Source organism: Temnothorax americanus, unplaced genomic scaffold (assembly GCF_048541705.1).
Source record: "Temnothorax americanus isolate GAGA-0224 unplaced genomic scaffold, ASM4854170v1 Scaffold26, whole genome shotgun sequence".
Lineage (NCBI taxonomy): Eukaryota > Metazoa > Arthropoda > Insecta > Hymenoptera > Formicidae > Temnothorax > Temnothorax americanus.
In genome coordinates, this window is record NW_027509401.1 from 907,330 (window position 1) to 932,444 (window position 25,115).

At 35.5% G+C, this 25,115-nt stretch overlaps 3 protein-coding genes across 11 annotated transcripts in view; 2 read left to right on the forward strand and 1 right to left on the reverse strand.

The window, feature by feature from the left end:
• The window catches only part of LOC143899267 (uncharacterized), a 32,389-nt gene extending 31,790 nt beyond the window's left edge, over positions 1–599 (reverse strand). Inside the window, exons 1-2 of one of the 2 annotated variants that reach the window (XM_077409433.1) lie at positions 397–599; positions 107–299 (exon numbers count right to left, since the gene is read on the reverse strand). In XM_077409433.1, coding sequence (XP_077265559.1) covers positions 107–299; positions 397–584 — 381 coding nt within the window. In that variant the 5' untranslated portion in view covers positions 585–599. The remainder of the gene's footprint in view (positions 1–106; positions 300–396) is intronic. The other variant, XM_077409432.1, reaches the window with a different exon arrangement.
• Positions 1–9,089, forward strand: part of LOC143899268 (uncharacterized) — a 72,046-nt gene extending 62,957 nt beyond the window's left edge. For 3 of the 4 annotated variants that reach the window (XM_077409435.1, XM_077409436.1, XM_077409434.1), the window contains exons 2-10: positions 2,804–2,968; positions 4,094–4,476; positions 4,558–4,780; positions 4,856–5,143; positions 5,238–5,365; positions 5,432–5,604; positions 5,683–6,073; positions 6,162–6,585; positions 6,677–9,089. In XM_077409435.1, the coding sequence (XP_077265561.1) occupies positions 2,887–2,968; positions 4,094–4,476; positions 4,558–4,780; positions 4,856–5,143; positions 5,238–5,365; positions 5,432–5,604; positions 5,683–6,073; positions 6,162–6,585; positions 6,677–8,829 (4,245 nt within the window). In that variant the 5' untranslated portion in view covers positions 2,804–2,886 and the 3' untranslated portion in view covers positions 8,830–9,089. Of the gene's footprint in view, positions 1–2,803; positions 2,969–4,093; positions 4,477–4,557; positions 4,781–4,855; positions 5,144–5,237; positions 5,366–5,431; positions 5,605–5,682; positions 6,074–6,161; positions 6,586–6,676 lie in introns of those variants that run through there. The other variant, XM_077409437.1, reaches the window with a different exon arrangement.
• An 8,175-nt stretch (positions 9,090–17,264) lies between these two features.
• The window catches only part of LOC143899276 (uncharacterized), a 38,623-nt gene continuing 30,772 nt past the window's right edge, over positions 17,265–25,115 (forward strand). Inside the window, exons 1-10 of one of the 5 annotated variants that reach the window (XM_077409465.1) lie at positions 17,265–17,446; positions 18,732–18,873; positions 22,226–22,526; positions 23,191–23,371; positions 23,456–23,706; positions 23,821–23,965; positions 24,068–24,280; positions 24,356–24,538; positions 24,622–24,819; positions 24,938–25,074. In XM_077409465.1, coding sequence (XP_077265591.1) covers positions 17,434–17,446; positions 18,732–18,873; positions 22,226–22,526; positions 23,191–23,371; positions 23,456–23,706; positions 23,821–23,965; positions 24,068–24,280; positions 24,356–24,538; positions 24,622–24,819; positions 24,938–25,074 — 1,764 coding nt within the window. In that variant the 5' untranslated portion in view covers positions 17,265–17,433. Of the gene's footprint in view, positions 17,447–18,731; positions 18,874–20,575; positions 20,990–22,225; positions 22,527–23,190; positions 23,372–23,455; positions 23,707–23,820; positions 23,966–24,067; positions 24,281–24,355; positions 24,539–24,621; positions 24,820–24,937; positions 25,075–25,115 lie in introns of those variants that run through there. The other 4 variants (XM_077409463.1, XM_077409461.1, XM_077409464.1 and 1 more) reach the window with 4 other exon arrangements.

The following is a 25,115-nucleotide window of genomic DNA, read 5'->3' on the forward strand; positions in this document are numbered from 1 at the left end:
GCTACAATTAAAAATAATACAATAAAAAAATCTAGTTTTATCTATATATATATATATATACACATATATAATACTTTTTTTTATTTTATTAGACTAATTCACTCACTTCGCCTTCTTTGTGCGACTTGGTACAGCTATCGACACGTTTATCCCAAAAACCATCAGGCCGTATCACGATCACGCAAATGACTTTAGATCCTATAAGATTCGTAGAGAGCCTAATACAAGATCTAGTTACGCGCCATGCACTGCGACGCGCGTCTACAACTAGAACCAATCCGTTTTCCTTTGTCTCCTCGCTATATAGTTCATTACCAAGAAATATTTAATTATATATGAATAATGTAATTTTTAGTATAAGTATAGCTAATAAGATATCAAAGATTTTATCTATACCTGAAAATTGATGTAAAATATAAAATGAGAGACTCTAATTTTGATTTTGTTGTTGAATCAAATTCCGGTGGAACACTAATTACTATTAAAGGTCGTCCGTCGTGATCACGACCACCTGGGACATACGCGAGTTTTGATTCTAGATCCTCCAGAATATCCGTTGCCTTCAAGTTTTTTATTATAGGCATCTCTATAACTGCTTGTTAAAGAAAATTGTCTTAGATGGTTGTAAATAATAAAATAAAGCAACCAAGTTTTTACGCGCATCGACGTTTTAATTGTATTATGCAATTATATAGTCTATATGTGTATAATGGTACTCACCGGTCTAATAGATATAATGATCTCCACGCTGAACCGCATCGAAAATTTCGAAAACACTTAAAAGGTATTACAAGAAAACATTATATAGGCGCAGGACACGCCAAAAATATATTGAAATATTTCAAATGCATCGCAGAAATGTCGAGTATCGGCGAGCAGCTGCTTCAAAATTCTAGGCGTTACCTGTATATATGTATGTATTATCCACGTGAATGACAATTAAGCAAACTGCCGTGCCTCGTTGACTCGAGTCTGTCGCACGTGTTCCGCGTTAGTGACAGAAGAAAAATTTTCACATGCGTAGATACATGCACGTATATTTATGTAAAACATGCAGAAGTGCAGTGCACGATAAATGCAGCGCGAAGCTGCAACTGCGATGGAGGCTGCAGGAAAACCGAAAGCCATCTCTGGTCCTTTCAGATACAACGGTACTTTGGCACCGATTAACCGTGTGTTCCCCTTCCTTTATGCATGGCTCTTCTCTTCCTTTCATCTCTCTGTTTCTTTCGTCTCTCTGCCTCTCTGGAACCGCATTTTTTCTACTCCTTATTTTTCTCGAACAAAAATATGCAAGAAATATTTTAGGCAAGAAGTAACGGATATTACAGAAGTTATAACGCAAAGATGTGTATGTCATAGACGTTGAGTAATTGTTGCGGGTGAGCACGTGTAGGATTAATAGATATCTCAAATTACGTTATACTGTTAGGCAAAATATTAAAAACTGTGTTTTTGAAGATATATTATCATAATTGTCTAAATAATTTTATATAAAAAAGTCTATTTTCTATTTAGTTTTCGTTGTCTTGTTTCAATAAATTTTGATTAAATACATGTTTGATATGGATTTATTACCGCAGTTCTATATATCGAGATGCAAATTTTTTAATATTAATATAGAAAACCGTCTATATTGTATTTTACAAATCTTTAAAGGTACTTTTAATATTTTATTTTTGATATTCTTTATACATATATTAAATATAAATTTATTCAGTTCTTAACATTTTTAATAGTTATTTTTGTTGATAATTGATATACATAATCGAGTCTCTTATTAAAGAACCCTTATTAGAGAATTTTTTATTCTCTTTACAACCTCCTTAATATACATTAATATGTAAAACACAACAAAGATAGATGTGTGTTGTGTGTGTGTGTATATGTGTAGGAGAAAATCGTGGTCACGCGGTTTTATGACAATATTCTAATTGTAAATTAAAATATTTTTGTAAATAATAATAAAAGTTCTTAAAACTAATTTTTTTTAAATATGATAAAAGACTTTTAGTATCTCGTACGACAAGAAACAATTTTCGAATTCTTTAAACTGTACAATTATTTAATCAACTATATGATTCATTGATTTAAAATAAATGTTTTACAAGATAACAACACTTTTTATTATTTAGTAATTTGTAATTTATAACAAAATGTTGGGAAGATACCGATATCATTTCTTGTATAAGCTCACGTACTTACATAGTTCCAATGTATAGCATTTTGTAATTTTATTATAAAACCCGATGCAATCGTACAAGACGATTGGTATGATGTACGGTGTACACAATGTGGCTATTATAAACCTTTAAATATAAATTGCAAATATAAATATCTCTTACATCGGACATTACATAACATTCTTTCTGACCAAATTTCTCACATTTGATCCAGTAATAATCAAACAAATATGTATATATGTATATATATATATTTTTTTTAATTTTCGTAAAGATATATATATCGATAGAAATATACATAAAGTCGAAGCACCAGTGAGACAAAGATAGACGTCGAGAAAAGCTGAAGAGATTTGGTGTCGCTACAGTCGTGGACCACGGGGAAGTTCGCCAGTGCTCAATCGAGCCTCGCGCTATATCAAGCATACTTGCCGTCTTTCTCTCTCCCTTCTTGGCCATCTCTTTCCTTTTCTTCTTGTGTTTCTTTTTTTCTCCCCCCTCCCTCTCTCTTTTCCTCTCTTTCTCTCTCTTTCCCAAGTTGGGCATCATCAAAGATCATTTTGTTCTTTGATCATTCATCAGACAGTACTGTAAATGTGATACTTTTGACATTTTGGTAGATGAACGATTAGAAAACTGATCAGAAACGAAGTAATTGTCGAGCTAGGCTCGACGAGAAGGAGGAGGAAGAGGAAACACGATAATGGGAAACGCCATCACGAAAGATTATTCGAGGAACATCTCCGTTGGCACCAGCTCGAAAAAGACACATTGGGATGGCCCAGGTAAATCAATTTATTGTTTTATTCGCCTTGTTTTATAACTCTTAATAATTTTTGAAATTGGAACTTGGAGAGCCACGATTTGGAAATGCCACGTCGCGTCGATTGAATTAAAACGGAAGAAATTCATTATTTCAATTATAATAGATGCAATATTAATAATCAACATTTAATATAATAAATGTTACATTCTGAAATGCATTCGCATCCGCATAAAAATGTTATCCCTGTTCTGTCTTTCCTCTTTTCTTTATAATAACAAAATTAGTATTCACGTAATTTAAAAAATGATAAATGTTATTTTGATTATTTCCGGAAGCTATCATTTTTGCCCATGTGTTTTCTTATAAATATAAATTAAATATAAATTATTCAATCTCTTTTTACATTGTGTGTAATTACATTTGATAATGGTAAAAATATTGATTGCAAATAATTTTCTAATATATCGTACACAGTTTATGACTTAAATAATAACTACAACATTATCGTAATTACAATCGAATTTAATTATATGTGTAAATGTAAGAATGTGTAACCAATAACTTTTCTTCATAATAAGGCTCGTCGTATGTAATGTTAGTAGTGTTAGTAGTGCAAATTTAAGATTTCAAAGATTAGAACAATTATTGATAATCCACGTTCAATTGGATAGTTTCGACAGTGAAACAGCTCTAATAGCATACTTCATTGTTCACAATTAGATCCTTACTAACTCTAGATTGAAAAAGATCTAAAACACTTTTTTATTTACTGTTGTCCATTAATTATATACTATAGTATTATACGACGTCTATTTGTTAAGTAATGCACATACAATCTGTGAATATTATATTATACAGAATCACAGTATCTGAAATATTCAATCTGCGGATGGTGCGCCGGTTCAGTACTCAATGCACTGTACTGCCAAACGCGACGCATTTTATTTTAGGAACGATACTTACGTACCGATGTTGAAAATCATCTGCTCTATATACATACACGAGTCGAACAAGAATATATTTCTTGACATTATAATATTGTACCGCTTATCTCTTTCGACTTTGAAATAAAATTAAGTAGTTTGATTATGAATTTTGATGAAGTTGTAGAAAGAAAGATTAAAGTAAATTTGATTGATAATAGGTCTTCCGGCTCCACCGGGCAGACCTATCTTGATATCGGGAACGAATGAAACGCAGCCGGATGTTGTGGCAATACGATGGGAGAGATCACCGAGTAACGGTGGATCGGCGATCGTCGGATACTTGGTCGAGCATCGACGACTAGGCTCTCCTCATTGGGTACGAAGCACCTCCGGTCTTTGCGCCTTTCCAGAACTAACTTTAAGCGGTCTCGAGCCAGGATGGCGCTACCAATTTCGAGTCAGAGCGCAAAATGCACTCGGACTTTCACAGCCAAGCGAGGTTTCCGAACCGCTCACAGTTACCTTACAAAGGGCCGCCCTCGCTTGCGCTCCTCATTTCGATCTGGAACTTGAAGATACGGTTGCGCTTGAGAACGACCAGGTACGTATATATCTATATTGCACGCTAATTAAATCATATATATAAAAAACTTAAATGCATTTGTAATTTATTCCAATATAGGCTGAGTTTGTCATACAATTCTCTGGTACACCATTGCCAAAAATTTCGTGGTTTAAGGACGGCTTTGAGATCTTCAGTAGTAGACGCACCAGAATTATTACGGATAACGGAAAGAGCACTCTCTTGATTCACCAGACCGCGCTTAATGACGAGGGTGAGATTAAATGTACTGCCACCAATCGAGCGGGTCACATTGCTACTAGAGCTAAGTTAATTCTCGAAGGTTAGTAAATTGTCGATAAAAAATGTATAACATGACTTTATAATATATAAATCACTGAATTATTTGTACGTTTAGCACCTCCACGGATACGATTGCCGCGTCAATATGAGGATGGTTTGCTTTTCGAGCAAGACGAGACCATTAGACTGAAAGTATCTTTAGCGGGTAGACCAACGCCTGTTGTTACCTGGTACCACGACGGAGAGCTGATATCTAAAGATACTAGGCACATATTTGAAGTGATGGATGGTGAATCAGTTCTGAAAATACCAGATGCCAAACGACGTGATCGAGGAGAATACACTGTTAAAGTTACGAATAAATTGGGCGAAGATACTGCGTCTTTTCTGGTCACTGTGACAGGTGATAATATTGCATTGATTTAGATCGAAGCTTAAATTTTATGTTGCAAGTTTGATAATTCATTTGTTTTTTCAATTATCAACTCTATCAACAGATCGACCCGCTGCTCCCGGCAAAATAGCTGTTGCAATGACGCTAGGTAGATCGGTGACATTGTCGTGGAAGGAGCCAGAAGATGACGGCGGATGTAAAATCGGGACTTATATCGTCGAATACTATAGAGTACGTAATCGGAACTATTATTTCCATCCGTATAAATCTTCAGAAGTTTGGCAACGATTGTTTTAGGTTGGCTGGGAGGTATGGCTTAAAGCAACTACGAGCAGGCGCATCACCGCGACATTAACAGAACTGATCGAAGGTTCCGAATACAAGTTTCGCGTAAAGGCTGAAAATCCTTACGGAGTCAGTGATCCTAGTGAAGAAAGCGATGTTATCTTCGTTCCAGACATTAAACGAAGGTATTTTATTATCGATAAATATTTAAATTTAGCACACATTTGTTTGCGCAACAATAAATCTATAATTTTACGTTGTAGAATCGTAACACCGTCTTTGAATGAAAAGTCGCAAAGTCATCGAGAGATCAGCAGATCTCGTAGCGATAAACGAGAGGTCAGTTTCACTATGCCAGCGCAGAGAACTAGAAGTTTAACGAGGGAAGAAGCGAAAATACGAGACGATGAAAATAATAGTCACATTGAATACAACGAGCGATCAGCTTCAGTGCAACGGCTCGCAATGCCAACTTCTACATTAGATAGACCGTCCAGAGTAGACAGTAGAGTAACATTTGCACTGGATACTTTGAAAAAAGAACAACCTCCGATTCCTCCAGCCAGATCAAGAGAGCACAATTTTACGAAGCAACAAGTTGCTATTGGAGATTATGCAAATCGATCAAATATTGCGGAAAATGTGGGAGACAAGGTAAGAAATAATCAAGTATAAAAAATATTATAATTGAATTTTAGATTAAAAGAAAAAAAATACATTTATTATTTTCTGCAATATGTAGCAAGATATCATTACAAAGGAAGAAAGAACTATGACTTCGAAGTCAGCAGCAACCGTGCCAGTCTCTTCTTCAGTTATCGAACAAGATACCGTGTCGCGCTTTATAACAAAAGAAAGGAGTCTCTCTCCAATCTACGTGCCAGGAATTCAAGAACACCGAAGAGAAGAAAATTGTCCCACAGCGAGCCACCATTTTTTATCATCTTCAAATTCAATTTTAAAAAAACAGACCGCCGTTGTAAACGAATCCATATTATATCTACCGGATAGTCCACAATCGCAAGGAATACTGCAAGAGGATGATGAGAACGCATTGCACGGCAGCTCGGAGTTTATGCTTGTTCTGTATCCGGAAGATGAAACACGAGAGAAAGATACAATCGACGTGGAGAACTCTGCAGAAACTCGAGTCAAAAGCAGCATAAGTAAGAGTATAAATAAAAACTTTTGACTAAAATATTTTGAAAAAAAAAAAGAATTCTGCGTGTATGGCTAACTTTATAATTATTGTTTCAGATGGCAAACGGAATATAATCGAATTGACAGAAGATGATAACGATCTTATACCACCGCCGATATCGTTATCTCTTCCCGAATTATTTAGTACGCAGCATCAAGTGGTAGAAATAATGCGAGAAGCGGTTAGCTCTACCGAGCTTCTTCACGAACGAGCCATGGAACGTTTCTATCGCGCAGTTGCTGCTGAAGAAGCATCTGAAATTACCAAACAAAAGATGCAATTTGAGAGACAAACCGAATCGATGCTATTAGATGTTGAATCTATTCAGAAACCATCGCTTCGAAGACGCCTATCTAATTCCGGTATCACTACACAAAATTTAATTGCTTCCTGGCAGGCAAAAAAAAATCGTCGAAGATCAAGCGAAGGGCAAACAGATGCAGCCCCGAAAACACTGAAACTTCTTTCGCCAGTTTTGTTATCGGATGTCGAAGCCAGATCAGATCCAAATCTTCCCTCTGAAACGATAATGGTAGATCCCTGGGAAAAAAGCAGCAAGATCGAATCCGTGGAACGTCTGCGTAGATGGCACGAAGCAGACGTATCATTACTAGAAGAGGTGCAACGAGAAAAATCAATGCAAACAAATAATGAAGAGAAGGTAATAATTCCACCATCCATCACTGTGAATAAAGTAGAATCTCAATCGTTGACTCAAACGAAAGCAGAGGAGGAGGAGAATAACAGCATTGAGACTTCCGAAGAGTCGTCAGAAGAGATCAGTAGCGCGGATAGCGAAGATTTAAAATTATTAAAATCAAGGATCCTAGCAAGACAAATTATCGATGAAGAAGATACTTATCATCCTAGAGGAAGACCAGTCCCACACGTCGAACCAGAATTATCACAAATTCCATATGATAGATTATCAATTTATGAAATTTCGTCTCTTCCACCCATCAGAACAGTTACTTCTGTCTCGCTTAATAATGTAATGCCTAAATCAATTCTAAAAAAGCCCAAAGAGGATTTAATTCTTCAGGACAATTTTGACAGATCGACTCCTCCGGAGAAACCAATCAGAAAGTCGTTATCGCAATCGTATCAACAAGAAGATATAGAAAAAATAAATATGGACACCAACGACAGAATTTCGACTTTTTCTAGCATATCGGAGGCTCTAAAAACATCTACGATGTCGGAATCGGATACGGATAGTATTATATCTGCGGCAGAAGCAGCAAAAAATCGAAGAATGCAATCGAAATTGCGATCCGTAACACCTGAAGAAGAGGCAGCCGAAATAGAAGCTAGAATGGCTGTTGTGAATCAATACACCGAGATAGTTCGGGAACACGCGAGTCATTCGCGACATGGTAGCGCGGCTAGCTCTCGAAAATCCTCCATTTCCGAAGACCAGGATCAACAGCATCGAACACAGGAAAAACTTGCGCCATTAACAGATAAACAAGAGAAGGATGAGATATTGAAGTTAAAAATTAAAATTGAGAATGAAGACGACAGACAAAAGAAAAATAATCAAACGTCGAATTCCAGAAGAGAAAACATTGATTCCAGGGGTACGACTCCAGCGAGAGACGCGATAAGTGCGAAGGAAAAGCGCGTCAGAAGTAGACCAAGCTCCAGGGACCAATCTCCAGCCGCGAGAAGAAGCGAAAAAATAGGAGGTGCTTCTTCGAGATCATCTTCGAAAACCCGAAATCGCACACCTTCTCAGGAAAGAAATAATCGATCCTTAACGAAAAATGTTTCAAACGAGCAAAGCCCTCGTAGATCTAAAATATCATCTAGACCTTCCTCGCGCTCTTCATCGAGATCAAGTTCTAGAGAAAGATTTGGAGCGACAGTACCAGTAGAATTAAAGGTTGAGAAATTGCAGAAAGCACTCGAGAGTAGCAAGTATCGAGAAATAAAAAAAGAAATCGAAGAAACCAAAGAAAACGTCGGAGATAACACTCCTGATCGAACAAATGGAAAACAGTTAGCTCTAGAAGCTAAAAGAACAGTCAGATCGACGGTGAGCTATATAACCGATTTGACATTGCTAATAGCTGCAATGTATGTTTATTTCTTTAAAAAAGAAACCTTGGCGGTCCCGTTTATCGTGCTTCTCCTATATCGAAGAGTACAGAAAGAAATACACGAGTGGATGCCACGTCGTTGGAGGCGATCTACCAAGAAACACTAATTGACCGATATGTAACAGTGCAGTCACATATACATATTTCACACATCCCATGTATTAATTAAAATATTCTAAATGATTAAGGAGACTCAATATATATTGTACACTAAAATGAAATAGTATTATATATTAAATCGCAAACTATTTATAGCATTCTCCGTATGTAATTTAATCGAAACTTGTTATCGTTATCTGTTTTATTCATAATGAATGTTAATTCTCTACTTCTAATAAACTGCTATTATATATACGTTTTCACCAAATTAGAATACGAACTATTACATACTCCATTATATTTCACGTTATATTATTATGTTATATCTATGTATATATATTAATATTATTATTAAGTATCAAAAGACACGGCAGTATCTCGCGCCAAGTGTATACGCACGAGCGACACACGAGTGACGAGACCTGACTGTGTATCTTTACGTGAAACGTCCAGTTGAGAGACTCTTATAGTTAGATTATCGAATCTCAATAATGACTTTTCTTTATACTATATATACGTGATGAATCGAATAGCGCGGTTTAATTATCTCGTCTATAAATAATGTACGTAATTTAATTTTATCAGACTATTATCTGACGATAATCGCGAGAAAAAATGAATGAGGCACACAACATAATCTTTTTATAAGGCTGCAGTACTGTTTTTATCGAATATCATAAAAATTAAATCATGCATTTTGGTTAAATTTGATATTGGCTAATTTGCTAATGCTGCATAATGCTGGCCAACGAGAAAAAGGAAGCTATTCGTGCCGTCGGACAAGACGTTCGGCGTAAAAGACCAAGCTGCTAAACAGCGACACGTGACACTGGAAATATTTCAAGAAAGACATTTATGTTAACGACGCTATGTGTCCTTTAGTGCAAGGCACTCTCGAACAAGATTAGACGACACTAGATTTTAGAATGCGCTGCATATTGCTAGCCGAAAAGTCGACGAGAAAGAAATGGCGGCAAATCATGCTCTTTTGAACAAGATAAGACAAAAAGAGTTCGTCGCATTTCGGAGCTCCTATCTTCTCGCCGAGCGCGAGCGACGGCATTCGTAGCTTCCTTTTTTTCGTTGGCTAGCATTATGCAGAGGCATTTTATAACTCTTTATCGTTTAATCTTGTTCGAGAAAGCATGCTTCACATTAAAGGACACATAACAATGATAAGATAAACGTATTTCTTGAGATTTAGTTTCGCGTCGTCCGTTGGATTTCGGACCGTCTTCCCGCCGAGCACGAGCGACGGCATTCGTATATAAGCTTCCTTTTTTAGTTGACTAGCATTATGTAAAGGCATTTTATAACTCTTTATCGTTCAATCTTATTCGAGAGAGCATGCATTATATATTGAAGGACACGTAACAATGTAATTTATGTTAATTAGCGAAAAATATACATATATATTACGTATTCATTGAGACGCTTGAAAAAGATCATAAAAATTATAAAAAGAATTTTAAGTTATGAGGAAAGCGAGAATCTCGAGTTTGGAGTCGTCAGTAATTCCTCAGAAATCGCTTCTGTTACGCGGGAAGCATAATGAGCGAAGAAGTTGTATAGTAGGTATTCTATAATTTCTACAGCGGCACGTCTACCCCCATTTATTACCCATCGCCGTCGGAACGGTGCGCGTCGCGGATGCCCAGCCATACGCTGCCTACGGCCAATCAGAGCGCTGGCAGGTATGCATAAAAAGGGCAGTAGGCTCCCGCGCTCTGACCAATAGCAGCGTGACTAAGCGGAGGCAATGTGGGGAGGCAACACCCTCGTTTAGAATATCTCCGTCAACCTCCTTGCCTAACGTGCTATGCTAATACTTTTGCCGATTTAAACGGAGTTTTCAACACCGAGAATCGCCATTTTCACCTAACGGCCCATTTTAATATGTACTTTCAATCATTTTTATGATCTTTTGTGCATCTCTACGAATACTACGATACGTAATCAAATTCTTTTAATTGTTTAATTTTAACCTAACACTAAAATATGAAATTTTGTTTATTATTATTATATTTATTAAATAATTCGTTTAAATTACAAATAATTCACGCGTATGCGGCATGCAAAACATGATACCTCCAACTAACTCATTTTTCACCCGAAACATATGACACCATAGCAAATTGAAAGAACCCATAATATAAGTGTTTTTCGCAAAACAGCAACACCTAACTTATACATATTACTTTACTAAAAAATTTATAATTATTTAATAGAGACTAACAAGTTCGTGAAACAATTAGGAGAGATAAAAACCACAGTGGTGTAAGTCAAATTTTGTTTAAATATTGACTTGTGTGCATAAATGCAATTTATATATTTTATTAACGTTGCGTCAACGTATACATTTTTTTAGACTCATTTAATATCGGATATAAATGGGCCGTATTTTCATAATCGGATGCTATAATACGGCTGTGATTGGTTCATGACATCTTAAGATTGTACTTGTGTCCACGATACTAGAAATCGCTCCGAGATCTCGGACAGAGAAAACATTGATCAATCACATTTGAACAATTCGGCAATTGACCAATGTGATTGGTTAATTCTTTCTCCGTCCAAGATCTCGAAGCGATTTCTAGCATCGTGGACATTCGTGGACACAAGGCTTAAGACGGTCTTAAAGATAAGGCCCGACTATGAATACCGGCCATGGAAGTCGGAGTTTTATTTCTCTCGTCGATTACCAGCATTCCGAAACATTCTATTATACCTATTTCTGTTTAAGAGAGCATGCTTCCCACTTTCAAACGCAAAATATTACACGTATAAAAATATTTCTACAGATGTTTCTTGAGACTCATACAAGTGTCGTCCGAACCGAATTCGGACTTTTACCTTTATTATTATAAGTAGACGGTCCGAAATGTTATAGATAGACTGTATGAAATGTGACAAACGACACGAGACTAATCTCAAGAAATACGTTTCATCTTATCATTGTTATGCGTCCTTTAATGTGAGGCATGCTCTCTCGAACAAGATTAAACGATAAAGAGTTATAAAATGAGAGAGAGAGAGAGAGGTGTATATCTCAGCAATCACCACAGATATAAACATCATTCATAAACGACGCATAAAATATTGTAATTAGCACCAATGTGATTAGTGTGATTGCAATATCATTAATAATACATCTCACATGCATTAAAGAGGAAGCTGTGACAATGTAAACGACGCTGCTTTGGAAGCAGCTAGGCCACTCGTTATACTTAAATTTAAATCAGTTAAATCTTTAAAAATCAGTTAGCGAAAACACCAAAATATTTACGACGCGCGCCGGCATTTCCGGACTCGGCGATCTAGGTCAAGGCCAATTTAAAAAGTGGATCAATAATGTACAGCTGCTCGTGACGAAACTGTCCCCCCCCCCCCCCGCGCCGCCCGCCGCCCATATCGTTCGTCGCTCAAGGTAGGTCAAGGCCATGTGTCGCTGGCTAATTGGCGCGAGAAAGTCTTCCCTATCGTTTATCGCAAATATCTGGGCAACCACCGAAGATATAGAGATGATTCAAAAAGGACACTTTAGTTTATACTCTGTACCATTGGAATATCTCAATTTTATTACTAACAATTGCGTCCTTCCGTTTATTTAACACGATAAAGCGCGCGCGTGCCGTAAAAATCGGGCGTAAAATGATTTCTGACTTTCGTAAAACGCTTATATCTCGGCAACCGTAAATGATAGAAAGACGATTAAAAAAAGACTTTGTACTTCGTATTTTGCCCTATTGGTATTACTCACGTGCATTACTCGCAATTATGTACTTTCGTTTATTGAAGCAATAAAGCGCGAGCTGGCCAAGAGAATCGCGCGTCTCGCCGCATTCATCATTTTCATTAAACGCTTATATCTCGGCAATCGTAAAAGACAAAAAGATGATTCAAAAAGCACTTTTTGGATCGTGCTCTACTCTATTAGAATTGCTCATTTTTATTATTGCCAATTATTTATTTCCGTTTATTAAGACAGAAAAGCGCGCAAAATCTTGAGGATTCGGGCGCCGAGCGAGTTTTTATTTAAATATAAAACGCTTATATTTCGGCAACCGCAAATGATAGAAAGACGATTCGACAAGCACTCGTTAGTTTGAAATCTGCCCTATTGGAATTAGTCACTTTTAATACTGGCAATTTTTGATTACTAACAATAAAATAAGACGAGAAAGCGCGCGAGATCTTAACGAAACCGTGTACGCCAAGCGACTTTTCATTTTTATATAACACACTTACGGTATACATATATCTCTCGGCAATCATACATGATAGAAAAATGATAGAAAAACACTACAAAATCGTTTTTAGCTTTTTTTTCTCGTTTTTAATGTTTTCTTTAAGTGGCACATTATTTTTAAATTTAAGTATAACGATCGAGTGGCCTGCTTCCAAAGCAGCGTCGTTTACGCATTGTCACAGGTTCCTGCCTAATGTGAGATGTATTATTAATGATATTGCAATCACACTAATCACATTAGCGCTAATTACAATATTTTATGTCGTTTATGAATGGTGTTTATATCTGTAGTGCCTGAGATATATACCTATAAGAACTTATTAAGGATGTATCATCGGTATATAGAGTCTTATTAGATGTATAGGACATAATTTTCAAAGCGCTACCAAGTGGATCAAAATTTTACGTAAAATCAGTGAATTAAAATCGTTATATCTCAGCAACCGTTTAGTGGATTTGTTTCTACTTTTTTGTAGCACATCAGGAAGACTAAAGGAACATTCTCACAAATTTTGATCCACTTGGTAGCGTTTTGAAAATTATGTCCTATACATCTAGAACTGTACCGATGATACATCCTTAAAAACATTTTATAACTCTTTATCGTTCAATCTTGTTTGAGAGAGCATGCCTCACATTAATGGACGCATAACGATGATAAGATGAACGTCTTTCTTAACATTTAGTTTCGTGTCGTTTGTCGTATTTCGGACCGTCTACCTATAATTCTCGCCAACCGCGAGAGCGACGGCATTCGTATAGCTTCCTTTTTTCCGTTGGCTAGCATTATGCAAAATCATTTTATAACTCTTAATTGTTTATTTTTGTTTGAGAGAGCATGCCTCACATTAAAGGACACATAACAATAATGATAAGATGAACGTATTTCTTGAGATTTAGTTTCGCGTCGTCGCGTCCGTCGGATTTCGGACCGTCTAGCGTCTTATTCCCGCTGAGCACGAGCGACGGCGTTCGTATATAGCTTCCTTTTTTTCGTTGACTAACATTATATATGCAGAGGCATTTTATAACTCTTTATAGTTCAATCTTTTTCAAAAGAGCATGCGTTATAATAAATGGCACATAAAAATGTTGACATAACGTCATTTTTAAAAAATTATTTATATCTGTACGCCAATTTTTTTGAAAACTTTATTTCGTCTGTCGATTCGCTTTTTCAATATCGTTCAAAAACTTTTATTTTTAAACTTTGAGAAGCATATACTGTTAATTGAAATAAACATTGCATTATTAATTTCTAATGTATTTTGACACAGATTTGACGATAATCACTACTGGGATGTTAGTGATTATATCGGTCCGTTATTGACTTATTTCAAATCAACGAGAAAGCAATTGTCCGCAATTGTCCGATTAAATAAAATTAACGATATATACAAAAGTTTTCTTTTGCTTATAAAATAGTACCTGCAATATTTTATTGGTGTTTATTAATTAATAGAACAAACTGTTTACTAAAAATTTAAAGGTATATTTTATCAAAGATAACATATACATTACAGTTAATTTCAATTTGTTATCGTCTTATTGCCAATCTTGCGATATTCGTCGCTACATCTTGCGTGCGCATAAATTATCTATACATTCATATCGCTATATATGTATATGCCTATACTTGGCACAAGACACCGTGTATCTTGATAGGCAAATGTAATTAATAATAAATACATTACAAATTTAGTAAACAATTCATGTTAATATTAAGTAATTATTAAGTAATAGTGAGAAATATATACATATTACGTATTCATTGTATTCATTGAGACGCTAATTGAAAGATCATATAAATTATAAAAAGAATTTTAGATTACGAGGGAAGCGAGAATCTCGAGTTTGGAGTCGTCTGTAAGTTCTCAGAAATCGCTCCTGTTACGCGGGAAGCATGATGAGCGAAGAGGTTGCAGTAGATATTCGAACAGCGCACAGCGGCAAAACGAGATTGCGGTCGTTTGTAATTCCTCAGAAATCGCTCCTGTTACGCGGGAAGCATGATGAGCGAAGAGGTTGCAGTAGATATTCGAACAGCGCACAGCGGCAAAACGAGTTTGCGGTCGTTTGTAATTCCTCAGAAATCGCTCCTGTTACGCGGGAAGCATGACGAGCGAAGAGGTTGCGGTTGCAGTAGGTATTCTACAGCGGCGCGCCTACCCCTACTTTTACCCATCTTTTGAATAACGGCGCGGATGCCCAGCCTACGACCAATCAGAGCGCTGGCAGGTATGCATAAAAGGGGCAGTAGGCTCCCGCCCTCTGACCAATAGCAGCGTGACTAAGCGGAGGCAATGTGGGGAGGCAACACCCTCGTTTAGAATACCTCCGTCAACCTCCTCGCTTAACGTGCTATGCTAATACTTTTGCCGATTTAAACGGAGTTTTCAACACCGAGAATCGCCATTTTCACCTAACGGCCCATTTTAATATGTACTTTCAATCATTTTTATGATCTTTTGTGCATCTCTACGATACGTGATCAAATTCATCTAATTGTTTAATTTTACAAATAAAATTGTTTGTTCCGCCAATAATGATTAAACCAGAAAAGTTTATTATTCTCGATTACAATTGGTAATACGTATATTGAAACGTTACGACGTTTCGACTCTTAGGATTGGGTCCTTCTCAAGCAATCTAATTATTGTTACACTGAATTGTTTGTTATTTAGATTGCTGGAGAAGGACTCAATCCTAAGGATCGAAACGTCGTAACGTTTCAATATACGTATTGCCAATTGTAGTCGAGAATAATAAACTTTTCTGTTTAATTTTAACTTATTTATGAAATTTTTTTTATTATTATTATTATATTTATTAATTATATTGGTTTTTAAATTACAAGCAATTCAAACCTCATTTCTCACGCTAACCATGACACCATAGAAAATTGAAGAAACCCATTAATATATACGTGTTTTCTGCGAAACAGCAAGATACATTACAATGGGAGCTTTCCAGCAAGCAACACATGTCGACACAAACGTCGTTCTATCTCTCTTTTTGGCAATAAGTAACAAAGACAAAACGACACTTGTGTCGTTTGCTGGAAAGCTCCCAACTTACATTACTCTGCTAAAAAAAATTTTAATTATTTAATAGACATATTAAGAAATTTTTGTGAAACATTTAAATGTTATAGTTGTATCAACGTATATTTTTTAAGACTCGTTTTATAGTTCTTTTAAAAAGTCACACCTTGCATTTCCAAATGCAGGGCATTGTTAATATAAAGATAGTATATAATTTTTAATTGAAATAAAAAAATTTTTAATTAAAAAAACTTGGTGCTGTTTAATCTCGAAATATAATAAGGTAATAAAAACAAATGTTTTTAATTTAGACCCGAACAGGACACACACACACACACATCGTGCATCATATTCTTTCATTTATTTCGGCTGTTCTTGTTCGAGCAATGTCAAGTTTTTGCATTAAATATTTTTTTTATTTCAATTATATGTATATGTATATTATATACATTTCAATAACTTTGTATTAGCTTGGGTTGGTTTAAAAATGTTGCATGTTTTTAAACGTTTATAATACTCCCTGTTTTTATTTTGCACAATTTTTTTATTTTAACATGTTTTTGAAAAACATTTTTAACTATTTTAAAATTATGAAATGTTGAACAATTAATGCTTATTTACCTAAATCTTTCTTTTTACAGAAATTAACGCTATTTATGTTGTAATGCACAATTATTTTATATTTTTGATTGGATATATTGAAACAATTTTTTGTACATACAACAGTTTTTCATATTGGTAATTATACATTATTCTCTGAAATTGTCTGCGCTTTGTACTTATTTTATAGATACACGCAGTATTAGATCTTTGTATATATTTTCCACACAAAGTTTTGATTAATACGAGTGATATTTTTTGCACTCTGTGTTAAATTAAATTTAATTAATTACTTAATCGTGATTTCGATGTGTATATGTATATGATATATATAGAATAAAAAAATAAAAAGGAGGAGAGCTATGAACATTACTGGCAGTTACATCAACGAAAGAGAGATAAAGAGAATAGATATACGCGTAAAAGAGAGGGTACGTACATAGATCTCATACGGCGCATGTGCTTCTTTCGTTAAAACGACGAAGTTGAGAGCGCGGCGTCGAGACGATTTTAGAACGGAGCAGGGCCTCCTACCGTCAGACGTCGTAGCGTAGGGTGTGCTGTATTAATATAGGATCAAGACAGAAACAAGTTGGTGACGGTGGTGGCGGAAGACGGTGCAGGTCTTCTCGAGTACCTAATACACGCGCGTATGCATTTCGACCCTCCGCGAGTAATGTCAACGTACGGAAAGAACGTTCTACGTAACATCTAACGAGATGACCTTAACAGGTAAGATGCACAATTGAGTTGTCGTAACGTGTTTGCCGGTGTAGCCGGTGGAGCCGGCAACGACGAACCAAAACGATATCTTAATCGATACAGCCGGTTCATAGACAATATGACGGAGGATGACGGATTTTTATAAATCTTATATATGTCTTTTATACATTTTTGTAATGAAAAAACGATGTGTGTGTGTGTGTGTGGCTTGTCAATTGTAATTGTATAAATATAACAATATATAAATAAAATATTACAACAAGAGAGAATGGAAGAAGATATCAAGCGTGTAAGTGCTATTAATATATAGATAAAATACATATGATAAATAATAACTTGGCCTAAGATTTGTGAATTAAAAAATTAATGCAAACAAATAAGTAAAAACTGTGTGTGTGTGTGTGTGTGTGTGTGTGTGTGTGTGTGTGTGTGTGTGTGTGTGTGTGTGTGTGTGTGTGTGTGTGTGTGTGTGTGTGTGTGTGTGTGTGTGCAGAATTATTATACAATATTTATTATTAACAGTGATGATTCGCTACTTGTATATTATACTTATATATATATATATATATATATATATATATATATAAGATTCTTGTAATTTTTGTAATCGAATTTAACGTCATCGCTAAGTTTTGCCTCTGATATAACTGTCAATTTTACAGATTCTAATTATGATATATATGTCGTGATATTTTACAACTGCACATGTAAAACACGTGATTGAAGGAATGTTTTAAAAAATATTTGGTTTTAGAAAACATGCTTAATAAATGACATCTTCACAAATCGATTCAATATCAAAATCGACAGAGTTGTTTGCTAAAATGTTTGCTGGTTAAACATAAAAATTTTTATTTATATTAATGGTGCAATCTGAGTGCGTCGGTGAGTCTAATCGAAATACGGAGAGCACTTGACGTCGTAAAATTTGCAAGGAAAAGCAATTTTTTGAAAGAAAATAAGGATCTTTAAAATTTAAATAAATCCGCTTTACGGTTTATGTTCTTAAATGGCTTTGGTTTATTACATTTTTGCTATATAATCATCAACATTTGTGCTATTATTTTGCGTGTACGTACTACCGTCATTCCTGTAGCCATTTTGCAAAACACGTGAGTCTCGAAATAGCAGGTAGCTTTTCGACAGAAAGTTTCTTCCCGTCATAGTGTGTATCGATAAAAAAATGTCTGTTCGATAAGAGACTGACATTAAAGTTAATAAGAAAATGTTTATATTTATCTTAAAATTCAATAGTATAATTAATTAATACTGTGCAATATAAATATATACGCAGATTATACGCTGAAAAATAAAGGGCCACCAGAATGGATCGAAGAAGATCAGATAGTGTCAGTTCAAGGATATGTAGGCGAAGATATCATTATCGAACTGAAATTGGCTCTATTCGAAAATTATGATGACTTACGGTTTGAACTGTAAGTATAATAAACGATATTTTACAGAATAAAATGTTAACAGCTTTGCATGTGTTTCTGTACTACAATTATTTTAATCTGGAAACAATATACTCAGTTCTCAGTTCACGCGTTATCGTTCATTCTCATACATTGGCCTTAATTTTATGTAGAACCTTGGGACGTGCCAAGGATCAAACGCGAGTTATTTTGAGCTGTCGCGCACTTAATTTCAGAGAACCGAATTACTTGCCGCAGGTAGCCTCACTCAATATTTCTGCATGGATCATCATTTTGCCAATAAATGTGAGCAATATGTTCGTACTTTCAACATTTAATTTAAACATCAATAAAAGAAACCTAAGAAAATGGGCAATACGCTACTGTAATAGTTTACACGCGCGATATTGATCATTAAAGATTAGAGGTAATGATAATAAGTAGTTTTTGATTTAAAAAGACAGAATATATATGATCCGATTTATAATTTCAAAATATATTTAAAACGCACCGTGTGACTTCACTTATTGTTAGTTTTATATCTTGAATAAGGTCGAGAAAACTAAATATTATAATAACGATTATTATTATTATTATAATATTCCGATTCATGTAGGTACATATACATATTATGCAACGTCTTAAGAAAATCAAGTCGTGTCAAGAAAATAAAAGAAATGCAGATTGCTGTTCATATTACTCCTGATGCATTTATGCAATGATTTAACATACGCGTCATGCTAGTGTTAATCGAATTTATATAATGTGAAATCATGTATTCCGCATATTTTTTGGATCAGAGTATTTTTATCGTAATAACGACGCAGGCACAATATCACGATAATAATACGAGTAAATTATGAAAATTTTGATTTCTCTGCCACTTTCTATATCCGTCTTCGTGCAACGCACGTATTACTCTACGTAAGCTAATTTCGACCGCCGCGCCGCACCGCGCGCTTGAAATTTTCACGAAAAGATGAAAGAGGCTCACGCCCGGTCTAGCTATATGCCTCGGTTGGCTCTTACTAGCTTCTAGCAAGCAAGAGATAGCATGAGATAGCCTATTGCTTAGAGTTCCTCGAAACTATCTCAACGAACTCGTTGATGGAGGTGGAAAATTGGGAGGGGACAGTTTGACGTTGGCGTTTCGCTATCAGTCTGACGCTGAGAGAGCGTCGCGACGACCGACGAATCCCTAAGAAAGGGTTTTAAATCATTCGATTTGAGTGCATTGGTACGCGTCTCTTACCTTATCGATGTTAAAAAGGTGGTTGTGGACTCAATTAAATTTGAAACTGCATGGTAATTGTTGAAACTGTAATTTGGAGCTCGGTCAATTATTTTTTCCTTGTTGTGCATTTCTTATAAACGATTTCTTAAATACAAATAATTGAGTTAAATCATTATTTAAAAATATAAAAGAATTCACTTCCCGGTCGCAGATTTTATCTTTGAGTGGAAAATCTTTTAAGAGGCTCAAAAATCCACGATTGTAAACTTTAAAATAAAGATAATGACATGAAAGAACGAGGAGAGATAAAAAAATTGGTCATTATCGAAAGACAAGTTATCATTATTATCGCAACTATTAACGCAATTTAATGATATAAAATTAAATCTAAATCCAATGCACTGTAAAATCCTCGATAGATTCGAGACATATACCGATGCCTCAATGAAACGAATTTGCAGAGCGCCATCGCGCGCTGTCAGAATTCGATCGACCAATGTGTATCCCGCTAATTTTATCGCTCACGCGGTGCTCGCATCAGTGTCATGAACGAAGATTATACGCGGCAGATCAATACCTCGGAAACTAAAATATATGACAAATCATTGTTGATATTCGCAAAATACGCACATTTCTATAGATATATGTGAAAAGTACAGAGGTAAAATGATATTGAAGAATCTCTAAAGATAGATCTTATACCTATCAAGCCGAAATGTTGTGTATTTGTAAAAGATTGTGGGCAATTTATGGCAGTTACCTCATCGACGGTGTATTCTGATATATATAAAACAAGAAATTGCTTTCTTCATTTTGATTCATCATGGGAAGTGATTGCTGTAAATGCACTAACGGTAAAAAGAATGTTATTACTGGATCCTCCTCCGATGGATCGGAATACCGGTAGGAGAATAAAAAAAGTTCTTAATTTAATATTAATATTTCTACACACAAACAATTATACTTTCTTGAAGCTATATAATATTATTCGTATTCTTAAGCACCTTGTAGGTATATAATATCAGTTATATGTATATTGGTGATTGAGTAGTAAATTAAATTATATTACAAACATAATATTATTGAATATATAAATATTATGTGCAAAGTTACGTGTTTAATAATATGTAAAATGAACAAAAGAAATTAAGTTATACTGAAGGACGACGTCGTGTCACGTCAGATTCTCACGTCAGATGCACAGAGTTGCATCAAATTGCATGTTTGATACATTGATGTGTGATATTTTTAGGAACGTTCTACGTTCATACTATTCTTTAAACAACGCGAATGATGATTTGTTTATATGAAAAAAGTAAAAAATCGCGTGTTTTGTCTACTTGTTAGACGTAAACGACTTTTTTTCTCGGTTCTGTGTGAGCTCGTCACACTGCGAAAAAGGTGACAAAAATAGGGCAGTAGAGCAATGCCAAGACTCTAGATCATTCTGTTGACCAAAATATACCGGACCAATGTACAATATATTTTTACGTAGACATAGATGTGAAAACACGCGCACATGGAAAACGCGGGAAAATAATAGACATTCTTGACAAATAAAAACCATATAGCAATTTTCCCTTTTTATTTAAATTTAATCTAAAATTTTTAATTTGTCACTCACTTGTGACAAATAAATCTTAACACACATAAATGACCAATTACGCAGGTGAAGGAAATGTTTAGTAAAAAAAATTGCTCTTTGTATACATATTTAGTATAATTTACTTCTGCATAGGTAGAATTAAATCAATTACTCATTAAGTGCGTAAATTCATCTAAAACTTGATCTGAATTAATTTGGAAACAATCCGAGTCACGTATAAAATTGAAAATGAGTAAAACCGGTAATAAACAATATAATAAATAAACGTTAAATAAATTTGACGAAAGTAACGGTCGATCTGATTGAATCCATAGTCCCGAAAGAAAGTACAAGTAGGTAAATTTGATAGATTAAACTAATAAACGCGGATGTGCTTTGTATTGTTTAAACAGTTTTACTTTCTGCATTTCAATTCATTGACATCTACATTATACATTGCCGCATTACAAGATCTTCGCGCTTGATAAATTTGTGCTACGTTTTCTGTTTTCCTTTTATAAAATAGATCAATATTATTCTTACCAAATTTGCAGAATACGAGACGGATTACCAATTTCATCGGATCGTTATCAATTGTCGATGCGAGGCAATATCGTTCAACTGGCTTTGAAGCAATCGCGTAAAAATGATACGGGCTACTATTCTCTCGTAGCAACGAGACTCGGACAAGAAAACGATAAAGGAGCTTTAAAGAAAATTCATTTAAGCATCAGCGAACCAAGTTACGAAGAGGGTGATCCTCCCGTCTTCTTGAGAAGGTTGAGCGATCTTGCGGTGAAGGTTGGCACTCGAACCAGATTTCTCGTAGAAATTCAAAGTTCAACCACTTTGAAGGTACGATTTAATATATATAGCAATAACGTTAACAACAAATACTAACAGAGGGCAATTTGTTTGCACGTGTATTAGAATATTAATTTAATTCGATAGTTTGTATATTAACGAGAGAAGAAAATTCTATTTGGCAACATACCCATATGTCCGTAACACGACGTAAGAGACGTCTGGGCTTAACATATAGACGGATAATGTATAGTACGTATCAACTATTACGATCAACCCGGAAGGTGAAACTGATGGTACCAGCAGTGACTTATTGTCAGACATTTCTCTTCCTTCTATCCTAGTACCGGGCAAAACGGGAAAGGCGAACTAAGATGAGCACCGGGAGGTCCATGACCTGAACTCGCGACGAAAGACGAAAGACGATGAAGAGTAAAGGAAGCTGCTTACGCGTTCTTGTGCGTCGTATTAATACTATTATTACGCATGCCCGCATACTATGCCAAGGGATATATATTCCGAAATTTCTTCGCATGCCTCTCTTCCGCCATGCACAAAGCCTAATATATTATAGCCTAATATATTATAGCATATTGCGTGTTACAGCAAATCGTACATTTGTGACATATACAATATACAATATACAATATTACAATAAAGTAGTAGCAACAGAATTTTCTTCTTATGACAGTTAAATTAAATTTACTAATTTCAGATAATTTGGTATAAAGATGACTTGCCTATTCACGATGGACCTAGGTTCTCTCTCGTTCACGAAGGAAATTTTCATTGTGTTGACGTCGCCCCCGTTACAGTCGAGGATCAAGGATGCTGGACCTGCATGGCGGAGAATCATAGTGGAAGATCCTCGTGTACATCCACTCTCACCGTCATCGGTAATCAGTAATTTTCTCCTGGATTTATTCGACGTTTTTAATTTAACTCGCTTAAAATTAATTGCAAATTTGATCAATCTTTAGTTCCCAAGGCTTACAAAAAGCCAGAATTTGTTGAAGAACTTCGCGCGCTGCTCACTGAAACAGGCACCGTGTCGTTGGAATGCAAAGTAATCGGTGTGCCTACGCCGGTATTGAGATGGTTTAAGGACAACAAGGAAATCAAAGCTGGCGATGTATTTGCTTTGACTGCTAATCCCGATGATCCAACATCTCTCGGTGTTTACACCTGCGAGGCAGTCAATTGCATGGGAACGGCCTATTCCTCCTCAAAAGTAAATGCGCTCGCTATTACGATTGCGAAATAACAATTGTAACAATCCTCCTCCAATATTTTTCAACATCAATTTTATTGAACGGAACGTAGACACGTCGTTCTTTTATCCCAGGTTCACGTAGTTGGAAGGGGAAGTCGAGAAGGTTCATTGAAACCGGCAGATGCTTTGGCACCGTCTGGACCACTTCCGATATTTAAGCAAATACTTCAAGACAAATGTTGTCGGATCGGAGACACTATTGTATTGTCTTGTCGCGGTAAATTAATTAATAATCATTCTCTCTATTTTTTTACTAATAATTACTTTGTGCTTATATGATGTATGTTATAACGTATATATGGAACATCAATAATAATAGTTCAAGTACCACCCTGGCCGAAAGCGATCGCCTGGTACAACAAAGAAGGCCGCGTTGAGCCCAACGAAAAGTATCATGTAATGGAGGATGGCATCGGAGGATATTCAATCGAAGTAAAACAAGTAGAAGCCATGGACGAGGGTGAATGGAAGTGCGTTGCTACCAGCGAAGACAATATGAAGCAATTTACGAGCTGTTACGTAGCAATGTCTAGTACGTATTACAGTAATAGACAGAGCTAATTTATACAATTGTTCTTTAACAATATTTTATTTTATTTTCTACAAGTTCCAAGGAACTACAGAAAACCGCGTTTCATGGAAAATCTGAAAGCAGTCTTGACGGAAGAAGGTATTGTCTCGTTCGAATGCAAAGTTGTAGGTTTTCCAACGCCATTACTGAGATGGTTTAAAGACGGTCAAGAACTTAAACCAGGGGACGTCTATCAGTTAACCGGGACTAATTCATTAGGTACGCATTCGCTAAATTTATTACACATCCCTTTCTTTTTCTCTAGTCTCCATTAGAGCATAGATTTATTCGAAAATATTCAGGTTCTTATTGCTGTATCGCGAGAAATTGCATGGGCGAAGCCAAAAGTACAGCTGAATTAACCATCGAAGACATACAAAATCAATTAAACGAAGAAGAACGTTTCCAGCTTTTGACCACTAATCAACCACCAAAGTTTATAAAAGGTCTCAGAAGTTGTGAGGCAAAGATAAACGAAGATTTTCGCTTTACAGTACAAGGTAGTCATATTTTCCTTATTCTTTCCAATAAACAAGTTGTTAAATGACTGTTATTTTATTTCACACGGTTTTACATTACACTAATAAACGTATTTCTTTTTTTTTTTCTTTTTTTTAGTAAGCGTAGCACCAGAACCGATTCTTTCTTGGTATAGAGATGATGCGTTCATGGATGAATCTGACAAATATCACGTAGCAAAAGAGAATCTCGGCACATGCCATTTTGAAGTGCAAAAGCTCGAATTTGTTGATCAAGTGAATATTCATGAAATATATAATCATATTTATTGTGATAT